Source organism: Sminthopsis crassicaudata, chromosome 1, assembly GCF_048593235.1.
Source record: "Sminthopsis crassicaudata isolate SCR6 chromosome 1, ASM4859323v1, whole genome shotgun sequence".
Taxonomy (NCBI): domain Eukaryota; kingdom Metazoa; phylum Chordata; class Mammalia; order Dasyuromorphia; family Dasyuridae; genus Sminthopsis; species Sminthopsis crassicaudata.
The window spans coordinates 165,397,040-165,408,190 of NC_133617.1; the positions used below are offsets into that span (position 1 = coordinate 165,397,040).

General features: G+C 35.8%; 1 protein-coding gene across 3 annotated transcripts in view; it reads left to right on the forward strand.

Moving 5' to 3' along the window:
- FARS2 (phenylalanyl-tRNA synthetase 2, mitochondrial) overlaps positions 1–11,151 on the forward strand; it is a 642,841-nt gene that overhangs the window by 162,204 nt on the left and 469,486 nt on the right. For all 3 annotated transcript variants that reach the window (XM_074270896.1, XM_074270886.1, XM_074270878.1), the window contains exon 3: positions 10,795–10,954. In XM_074270896.1, coding sequence (XP_074126997.1) covers positions 10,795–10,954 — 160 coding nt within the window. The remainder of the gene's footprint in view (positions 1–10,794; positions 10,955–11,151) is intronic.

Here is an 11,151-nt window from a genome sequence, read left to right on the forward strand (position 1 = left end):
CTAAATTTATTCAATGTTTATGACATTGAAGGAAATATGGAATTATGGATCTCTCTTTTCATTATCTTTTTTTTTGGCCTAAGAGGAATTTGCAAGATTACAATATCTAAATAAATTATTTCTCTGTCATTCTAATTTTTTTTCTATTGGACCTTTTTTGGAATTCTCATAATTATTTGGGTTTTCCCAAACCATTCTCCAATTGATAAATGGTCAAAGGATATGAACAGACAATTCTCAGAGGAAGAAATTGAAACTATATCCACTCACATGAAAGTGTTCCAAATCACTACTGATCAGAGAAATGCAAATTAAGACCACTCTGAGATACCACTACACACCTGTCAGATTGGCTAAGATGACAGGAACAAATAATGACAAATGTTGGAGGGGATGTGGGGAAATTGGGACACTAATACATTGCTGGTGGAGTTGTGAAAGAATCCAGCCATTCTGGAGAGCAATCTGGAATTATGCCCAAAAAGTTATCAAACTGTGCATACCCTTTGACCCAGCAGCGCTACTACTGGGATTATATCCCAAAGAAATACTAAAGAGCGGAAAGAGACATATATGTGCCAAAATGTTTGTGGCAGCTCTTTTTGTTGTAGCTAGAAACTGGAAGATGAATGGATGTCCATCAGTTGGAGAATGGTTGGGTAAATTGTGGTATATGAAAGTTATGGAATATTATTGCTCAGTAAGAAATGACCAGCAGGAGGAATACAGAGAGGGTTGGAGAGACTTAAATCAACTGATGCTGAGTGAAATGAGCAGAACCAGAAGATCACTGTATACTTCAACAACGATACTGTATGAGGATATATTCTGATGGAAGTGGAAATCTTCAACATAAAGAAGATCCAACTCACTTCCAGTTGATCAATGATGGACAGAGGTAGCCACACCCAGAGAAGAAACACTGGGAGGGGAATGTAAATTGTTAGCACTAATATCTGTCTGCCCAGGTTGCATGTACCTTCGGATTCTAATGTTTATTGTGCAACAAGAAAATGATATTCACACACATGTATTGTACTTAGACTATATTGTAACACATGTAAAATGTATGGTATTGCCTGTCGTCGGGGGGAGGGAATAAGGGAGGGGGGGTAATTTGGAAAAATGAATACTAGGGATAATATTATAAAATATATATATATATATAATAAAAAAAATTAAAAAAAAAAAAAAAGAAAAAAAAATTATTTGGGTTTTCTCAGGAACCTTACTTAAGCATAATAATATAGTAGGTTTTTACCTTTATAATTTCATATATATATATGTATATGCAGAGAGAGAGAGTGTGTATGTGTTCATATATATCTGGAAGCAGTTACCTACCACATAAACTCAGAGAGGACATATTTCTCCCATAACATAACTCTGTGCCATATTGCTGAACTTTCCTTGAGTTTGTGCAGCAACATTTTACCTAGTGAAATTTAGCTAGTCCTCACATTCCTGGTGAGTGTGCTCTATCAACACTGCAAAGAAGTCCAGCCTAGAGCCTAGAAGGGCCCATGGTATTATTGGAAGCGACCTTAGAGAAGAAGACTTGGAGCCCATCAGAGTTTTAGAGGGCAGTTTTCCTCCAACCCATTATCCCTGAAATATCTTTGGTGCATTTCCTTGGGGAACTACTTGTTTTTAGGAAGTACCTCTTACAAGAACAGGGACTCCTTCAACCAAAAATTATTTACCAGAATTACATCTTCACACTTCCACCTCTGAGCCCTCCATTACATTTTGCACATATGCTTGTAGTGTGTCTGACAGCTGTATATCCATACCCCACTCTACACAAATAATCACCCCCCTGTTTCCTTCCCTACCCTACACACAGACATAATCTCTATTGCCATTTGGTTTGTAGTATAGTTCGTTGTTATCATCTGGCCCCCTGGACTAAGCTATGAGTGTCTCTTTTTTCTCACATCCAAAAAATCTATCAGTGTTGTCTGTGAATAGGAATATCTCAAGAACTTTATCATGGGTAGCAAATTCCTCTTAAGATATCCACTGTGATGCTAGTGAACTTTTTTGGTTAACACATATCTCCCTATCTGATGGCTCATTTGATTTAGTTAGTTATTGTTATCTATGTAGTTACATTGTTATTATCTATGTAGTCTTATGTGATTTCAACTTTTATATGGGAGAGAGCTTTTTAATTTTGTTTCAGGTTATATGTGTACCTTCATTTTTAACATATTTCCATATGAGTCATATTGGGGAAGAAAAATTAGAATAAAAGGGAAAAATAACGAGAGAAAGGAGCAAAAACAAAAGGAAAAGAAAAAATGGTGTAACTAGTATGCTTTGATCCATATTCAGTCTTTATATTTGTCTCTCTGAATGAATATGGTATTTTCCATCCAAAGTTTTTTGGAATTGCCTTGAATCATTCAATTGCTGAGAAGAGCTAAGTCTGTTATAGTTGATCATCATACAGGCTTGCTTATGTATAGTGTTGACTTGATTCTTCTCACCTTACTCAGCATCAGTTCAAATAAATTTTCTAGGCTTTTCTGAAATTAGTTTGTTCATCATTTCTTATAGAACAATAGTATTCCATTATATTCATATATTATGCTTCCCCTTTTTGTGTTCATCATGGGTTCTCCTGGTGAATACAAAAAACATTTTTATACTACCAAACTTCAAGCATTGGTGATTTTATTTTATTAGAGGTTAGTTCCTCTACTGATAGAGATTGTATTATCTGTACAACTTAATGGGTGGTCTTTAAGTGTTACTAAAGCTAAAAAATGCTTCCTTCTTATATAGTCTAGTGAGAAGCCTTTCCTCAGACAAAAAGCTATCGCTGGGTTTGTTTTAGAAGTCTTTCTAGCTTTATAAAAACTAAAAGAATCTTGTTCTTTACTGATGTCGTTTTTTAAGAACTCTATGTATCAGAAAATGATTTTCTAAAGATAAGAAAGTAGGCATGTGAGTTCCTTCTAGCTCTTCCCATTCTCTGTGATGTTTTTAAAGATAATTGGTAGACTTGCTAATTTCTTTTCAATCATCATTTTAAAGTATTTTTTTCCTTCTTTTGTTGTCTTCTATCTTTTGTGATATTTTGAAAATCATCCCCTAATGCTTTTGCTCAACATTTTTCCTGTTTGCTCAACAAGTAAATGAAGTATGTTCAAGTGTAAAGTATAGAAATATAAGAAACCAAGAAGGAAAGATCATTATCAGAACACAGAAGATTTCCTGGTGCATATAACACTTGAACTATGCCTGGAAGGGAGGGAAGTATTAAAAAAATTTAAATGGTTGGATCTGGAGGATCCATTTTAAGGATAGCATATGAACAAAGGCAAGGAATGGAAGGGGACATAAAAAGTTGGGGGTCATTGATTAGTTTATTTGAACCACATAATAGAGAATAATGGAGTAAGAATGTGAGATCATTTCAGAAAAGTAAATTAGATTGTGGGAGACATTCAATATTTGGAGAAGAAGGAGAAAAAGTAAAAGTTCACACTCCTTACAATAACTCTTGATATGAATAGTATAAGTATTATTATTCCCATTTTTAAAAATTGAGGCTTATTCAAATTAAATGATTCTGTCCTCAAACCCTATTAGGAATATAGTTAAGGAAGCTACAAATCTGATTTTTTTTTTCACTTCAAATTCTCTTAATTTATTCAGTAGTTAAGCCTGGGTTCATGAAACAGCTGTTGTGGGAATGGACTTTATTTTTTTATTCACCTGGATTTATTTGTGTAGCAAAATGCCAAAACCACATGAAGAGAATGTGAAAAATATATCACATGTCATAGGTCTTTGTCTTGTAGACACTTCTAAAATGTCTTTAGTGGGAATAGAATCTTATAATACATGTTATGTTTTCTCTAAAACACGAATCCTGGAAAGTGGAAGAATAGCATAATGGCAAGTGGGAAAACACAGACTAAGAGTTAGAAGATCTAGTTCTCATCTTGACTTTTTCATCACTTGATTCTTGACATTTTAATTCCTCTGGGCTTCATTTCCTTATCTCTTGCATTAAGTAGTCAGATGAGATGATTCTCAAGGATCCCTCTTTCTTTAAAAGTTGATGCTCTTATTAAGAATTATATGTAATCCATGTATCTCATTAGAATCAATGTTTATCAATCAAATTTAGTCTTATGTAGTAAAATTTGGAAGAATTTAATTTTCCTTCCCTTATAGGATAACGTCCAACCACAAAAACCCTAATCTGTGAGCTTTTGTTGGCAATAAGGGAAGAATTGTCAATCTAGTGATAGGATATTTGCCTATTATGGTATTTCTCAGAGAAGATGTCAGACTGCTAATAGAAAGTTTGCCTAACACAGGACTTCCCACAGGGAGAGTAACCAAAAAGAAAAAAAAATGCCAGCTAGTCAAAAGTGAAATATGTTTATATAGTCACTGTGGAAAGGCTGTAAAGGACTTGCTCTATCATTGAGGTATCTGTGATCCAGTTTATTGGTCTTTGCTAACTGTACTAATAAAGCAAGTCTTGGAGGGAAAAAAAATTGATGCTCTTCAATTCTAGAAATGTTGGCTTGCTTTGCCGAGATAATTATATCTGGAAGTGATCCTCTTTGGTTGTTCATATTTAAAGACTTTTGTGTCAAGCTTTTGTTAAAACATGGTGCCAGTGAAGGCAAGAACATACGGCTGAGCCCTGTGTAGATCTCTTAGAAACCATAACATATATTTCCAATGACAGTCAGGGGAGATAACTCATAAATATGTGTTGTTGACCAAAAAGGCGATTTTGGGGAAATTTTGCATAGAAGAAGCAGGAGGAGGGAGAGGAGAAGAAAAGAGTAGTGGCAGTTATTGAAGCATCTTTAAAAATCCACAGAAAGGAACAGAAGGGAGTTCAAAAGGAATAAAAAAGCATAGTGGCTATAGAAATAAAATGTGGAGTTATATACTTAGGGGGGGGAAAGCAAACTGTGCACAATATAATTAAATAGAGAAGCAACTAGGTGACATTGTGTACAGAGGATTGGATGGAGGGTTGGGATGACCCAACTTCAAACCCATCATTAGACCCTTTGTAGCTTTGTTACCATAAACAAGTTACTTCACCTCTGTGTGCCTTAGTTTTCTCATCCATAAAATGGTGGTGATAATGATACCTATCTCCTAAGATTGTATTAGAATCAAATAAGATAATGTTTGTAAAACACTTGGCAAGTTTTAAGAATGCTATATAAGTGCTAGCTATTGTTATTTATTCAAGATTGTTATTATTATCACATATAATATTTTCCTCTTCTAAATTATATTTAGATATATAGGATTTTCTCTCTCTCTCTTTCTCTCTCTCTCTTTCTCTCTCTCTCTCTCTCTCTCTCTCTCTCTCTCTCTCTCTCTCTCTTTTTAAATAAAAAGTGAGAAAAGAAGTGCCTTTGTCAGCCCTTTTTGTAGTGGCTAGAAACTGGAAAATTCATGGATGTCCATCAATTGGAGAATGGTTGGATAAATTATGGTATATGAATGTTATGGAATATTATTGTTCTGTAAGAAATGACCAGCAGGATGGATACAGAGAGGCTTGGAGAGACTTAAATCAACTGATGCTGAGTGAAACGAGCAGAACTAGGAGATCATTATACACTTCAACAATGATACTGTATGAGGATGTATTCTGATGAAAGTGGATATCTTCAACACAGAGAAGAGCTGATCCAATTCCAATTGATCAATGATGGACAGAATCAACTACACCCAGAAAAGGAACACTGGGAAAGGAGTGTAAACTGCTAGCATTTTTTGTTTTTCTCCCCAGATTATTTTTACCTTCCGAATCCAATTCTTTCTTTGCAACAACAACAACAACAAAATTCGGTTCTGCACGTATATATTGTACCTAGGATATACTATAAGATATTTAATATGTATGGGAATGCCTGCCATCTAGGGGAGGGGATGGAGGGAAGGAGAGGAAAACTCAGAATAGAAGGGAGTACAAGGGATAATGTTGTTTAAAAAAAAATACCTATGCATATGTACTGTCAAAAAAAATGTTATAATTATAAAATTAATAAAAAAAAAAAAAAAAGAAGTGCCTTTGTTATAGTTTAGAGAAAGACTCTCCTGCTGTAGCATTCACTCTCCATTGCTGACTTATACCAATAAGCAGGCAGAACAGTAATGGAACAAGCAATAGGGTCACCAGCATTCCTGTTATCATACTGTTCCCCTAGCCAATGTCTTCTCAGCTGTTTTTCTGGTCTTGGGAGGATTGTTGAGGGTAGACTCCCTTTGTCTTTTTTAATAATGTAATGAGATCTATATCAGCAGAGGTGAGTGTTAGATCACAAGGAGCTCTAGGAACTGACTTAATAAGGTTTCTTGAACAAATACACTACATTATGGGTTAAAGAGGTCATGGTGTTCATATAGAATTTTAGACTCAGATGTGTCTAATTAGGAAGTAACAGACTTTAACTTTTTGTCTAATGGGAGGGGAGAAGTGCAGAAGTAATAACTAACAAGGTCAAGGTTGTTTGTTTTTCTTCACAAAGTTTGAACTTGAAGGAACCCATTGTGGTTGTTCTTTCAAAAGGTAATTTTTAATGTTAATAAATACCCTCCTAAATTTTTTACAAAGTTTAAGGGGGCTCTTCCTCTTGACTTCCATTGGCTGCTTCTTTTCTTTCTATCTTCTTTACTCATCTTGCATTTCCTTAAATAGCATAGAAACAAACTTGTAGTCTCTTTTGCCTTCTAGAAGTGTTTTTTTCCCCTCTACCTTCTAGAAATGAGTTCTCTTAGTTGGTACCATTTTTTTTTCCCTTTCTCATTGTGCTTTTTCCTAAGTATAACTAGACCTTTCTATTCTAATGAGCTCTAATCTTTTTTTTCTAGTTTAAAAGCTTTAACCTTTGTACTAAGCTTATAGAGAGATAGCATGGATAGGGATATGCCTTGTAGTCATTATGCTTGTTATTTTCATACAATAAGGAGAGAGTGGCAATGAATATTCCTGTCTTGTTCTTTACTTCCCTATGGGAGAAAAAAAAAAGATTGTTTTGATGTCCAAATCTGAACTCCATGATAAAGTAGTATACTGTTGTTGTTGTTGTTGTTGTTGTTGTTATTTTTTATTACAGCTTCTCTTATTGAGGTTGTTCATTCATTTCAGTCCTATCTTCCTCTTTGTGACCACATTTAGGATTCTTTTGGCAAGGATAATGGAGTAGTTAGCCATTTCCCTCTCCAGCTCATTTTCTAGGATTAGTTTCAAGAAAATTAAGATAAACCGTTATATAGAGTGACTTGCTCTGGGTCACACAGCTAGATGAATGTCTAAGACTATATTTGAAATCAGGGCGATGAGTCTTCCTCATTCAGACCTGGCCTTCTATTCACTGTGCCACCTAGCTGCCTCAGCTACTCCTTTATTGGCAGAAGCCAATACACTAAGACTGTACATTGAATTAACATGTTGTGCCAAAGCAAAGTGTATCTTTTAGGGAGTAATAGTGTTCATCTGAAGCCTTAAAGTCAAATAACATCTTTTGATAAGAGATTGAACCATAAAAGATACTGTGAATCAAACTATTTTGACAGCCATACCACAGATTTTACATTCAAGTCACCTTTATTTTATGCACATTGGAAGGTCATACACATATCTCTATGATGCCATCATCATGTACCAGACTTCCATAAATCTTTTTTTTTTTTTTTAATTTTATGGAATTAGCTCATGATCCTTAATGTCATGGATATGATTTTTTTTTTAGCCCAACAAAAACCATTTGGAACCATGTTTAGTGCCTAAGGGTGGGTGACTGATTTATATTTTAATATTTATGATCAGAAATATGATGTGACTCAAAAGTAATGAGATGGGTGGCTCACTACTTGACTCTGAAGATAATTCCTAGGAGGAGTTACAAAACTATTCTGAAAAACAACAGAATTTTTGTGGCCTCTCAAGGTGACTCTTTTGAAGGAAGGAACACTAATTTGGTTGCACAGTTTTTGGTGTCATCAGAATTTCTGACTTAACTTTTACTTAAAGTGAATTTTTTTTTTTTTGGAGAATATAACTGGCTCCATTTTGCTGTGTATAATCCCTGGATAAACTGTAGACCAATTGCAATAGTTGGTTCCTTTCAAGTGCCTTTTTTCTTCTTCTTTTTTTTTTTTTTTTTTTTGCTCCCCTAATTGGTACAAAAGACCTAATTGCTTTAAGAGAGAGACAGAGAGAGAGAGAGAGAGAGAGAGAGAGAGAGAGAGAGAGAGAGAGAGAGAGAGAGAGAGAGAGAGAGAGAGAGAGAAAGGGAGGGAGGGAGGGAGAGGGAGAGGGAGAGGGAGAGGAGAGAGAGAGAGAGAGAGAGAGAGAGAGAGAGAGAGAGAGAGAGAGAGAGAGAGAGAGAGAGAGAGAGAGAGAGAAAGGGAGGGAGGGAGGGAGAGAGAGAGGGAAGGAGAGGGAGAAAGAGAGGGAGAGGGGGGGATGGGCCGGGGGAGGGGGAGAAAGAAGAATTTCTAAAATGTACCTCTTCCTTATCTAGCCTGACAGATAACTCTCTTTGATTTAGTGAACTAACTAGGACATATCCCTTGGCTATCTCCTGTAGTTAATGATATACATTCTCTTTAACAAGCATACTTTATTTCCTTGTGTAACAAGTTGTACTTTAATGTGCAGCCATCTTTTTTTTTTTTTTTTTTTTTTTTTTTTTTTTTTCATTTAACATATAGATATTACTTGGTGAATTGTGAATCAAACACATTCTCATCAACTGGTAGGCAGGCATATCATACTCAGATGATAATAAAACCTGTTTTTCTGATTCACTGGCTTATTGGCAGTAGCCAGTTGAACTGATTTTTTTCAAATACTAGTATAGGTATTTAGTAACAATTTCATGATTTTATGTTTATCCTATGTATTTATGATCTCATCTATTTTTATTTATTGCTGGACAATCAAAATGGGGCATTTTATTTCACTGGATTAAAAAAATGCCCACATAGGCTCTATTTGCTGTATCTCCTAGAAGTGGAAGAAAGATTTGAGTGTATCTTACAGACCAAAAAAGTAGATCAGTATCAGTTAGGTGTTACAGTGAATAGATTGAGCTTGAAGCTACAAAGACCTGTGCTCAAATACAGCCTCATTCTATGGTTGTGAGTCATTTGGCTACAATCTGCCCCAATTTCTTCAATTGTTTTTCCAGGGTTGTCATGAGAATCAATTAATATATATAATGTGCTTAGTAAACCTTAAAGTGCTATATAATGCTAGTCGTTATATATTGGTTATCAAAAGAAGTTTAGCTTCTAATTCGTCAACACTTTATAAAATGGCTAATGTGAGCTTACTTATAATCCCATCTACCAAAGAGAAAGACATACAGATTTTTTTAAATTAGAGCTTTTTATTTTTCAAAACATATACATGGATAATTCTTTTACATTAACTCTTGCAAAACTTTGTGTTCCAATTTTTTCTCCCCTTCTCCTACCCCCTCTTCTAGATGGCAAGTAGTCCAATATATATTAAACATGCTAGAAATATATGTTAAATCCAATATATGCATCCATATTTATACAATTATCTTGCTGTACAAGTAAAATCAATTCAAATTGGAAAAAAATGAGGAAAGAAAATAAAATGCAAGCAAATAATGAAAAAGTGAAAATGCTATATTGTGATCCACATTCAGTCCCCACAGTCCTCTCTATGGGTGCAGATGGCTCTCTACATCACAAGATCATTGGAACTGGGATCAGTCATCTCATTGTTGGAAAGAGTCATTGATCGTTGTATAATCTTGCTGTTGCCATGTACAATGATCTCCTGGTTCTGCTCATTTTACTCAGCATCAGTTCATGTAGTCTCTCTAGGTCTTTCTGAAATCATCCTGCTGCTCATTTCTTATAGAACAATAATATTCCATAACATTCATATACCATAATTTATTCAGACATTCCCCAATTGATGGGCATCCACTCAGTTTCCAGTTTCTGGCCACTATAAAGAGGGCTGCCACAAATGTTTTTGCAAATTAGGTTTCCCTTCTTTATGATCCCTTTAGGATACAAGCCCAGTGGAAACTGCTAGATCAAAGGGTATATGCAGTTGGATAGCACTTTGGTCATAGTTCCTTATTGCTCCTCAGAATGGCTGATCAGTTCACAACTCCACCAACAATGGATGAGTGGCTGGCAGATTTTTGTGTTTGGGAATAGTAGCCTCTGCTAGGCTAGCCCAGTTGAGTGTTTCCAATGTTTCAACATAGACCTTAGCTTAAAAAGGTAAAGGTTTCCCATTGCATCCAGGGTCGTCTCTAGTCGTTCTCATCTGGATCTTGCCAATGGATTCAGGTGGCTTCAGAGGAGAAAGGGAGAGGGTACAGCTCATCTTCACTTCAATCCAGCTGACTTGCACACCATGGCATCATCTTCCTCCTTGAGAATGAAATATAGAAAGACCAACATTGGCTCGTGGTGGGGGCCAAGGGGTTGGAACTCCTGGGCCAGGCTTGAGAGTAGTCTCAGAAATCCTTCCCTTGGGAAGATGGTCTTAAATAGAAAGCAGACTTAACAACATGAATGGCTGCTGTGCTTCACACATGTAGTAAGCATGTAATGAAGCTGGTTATGCACACCATTTTAACTCCAGTTCATTTACTGATCAGGAAGATAATGGATTTCCCTTTCACTTGGTGAATGCTATGCTGTGATAAATTTCCCATGTTGCTTTCCAGAACCTGGTAGGACACTTTTGCTATTTATTTACTTAAAATAACTCAAGCTGTTGTCTTTGGTTTACAGCTATTTGGTGATATAAAAGATGGAGAACCCCTCCAGCTCTTTGAACACAGTAGCCGCTCTTCCCATAAGCAGGAGACCCACACCTTGGAAGCTGTGAAACTGGTGGAGTTCGACCTTAAGCAAACCCTTACCAAGCTTGTAACACATCTTTTTGGAGAGGGTAGGTGTTTAGATGCTTTGTCTTTGGGGACTTGGGATTATATGGCTTTCCAGCTATCAGGTCTCTAGAAATATCAATATTAGTCACTCTTAGCTTATTTGGGTAAGACCCAGCACAGTGCTCACATTTTGTGAATTGAAGATGTTTATGAGTCTTTTTATTGGCTCTTCATAAAGAAGAGTGGGATTTGAAAAAGA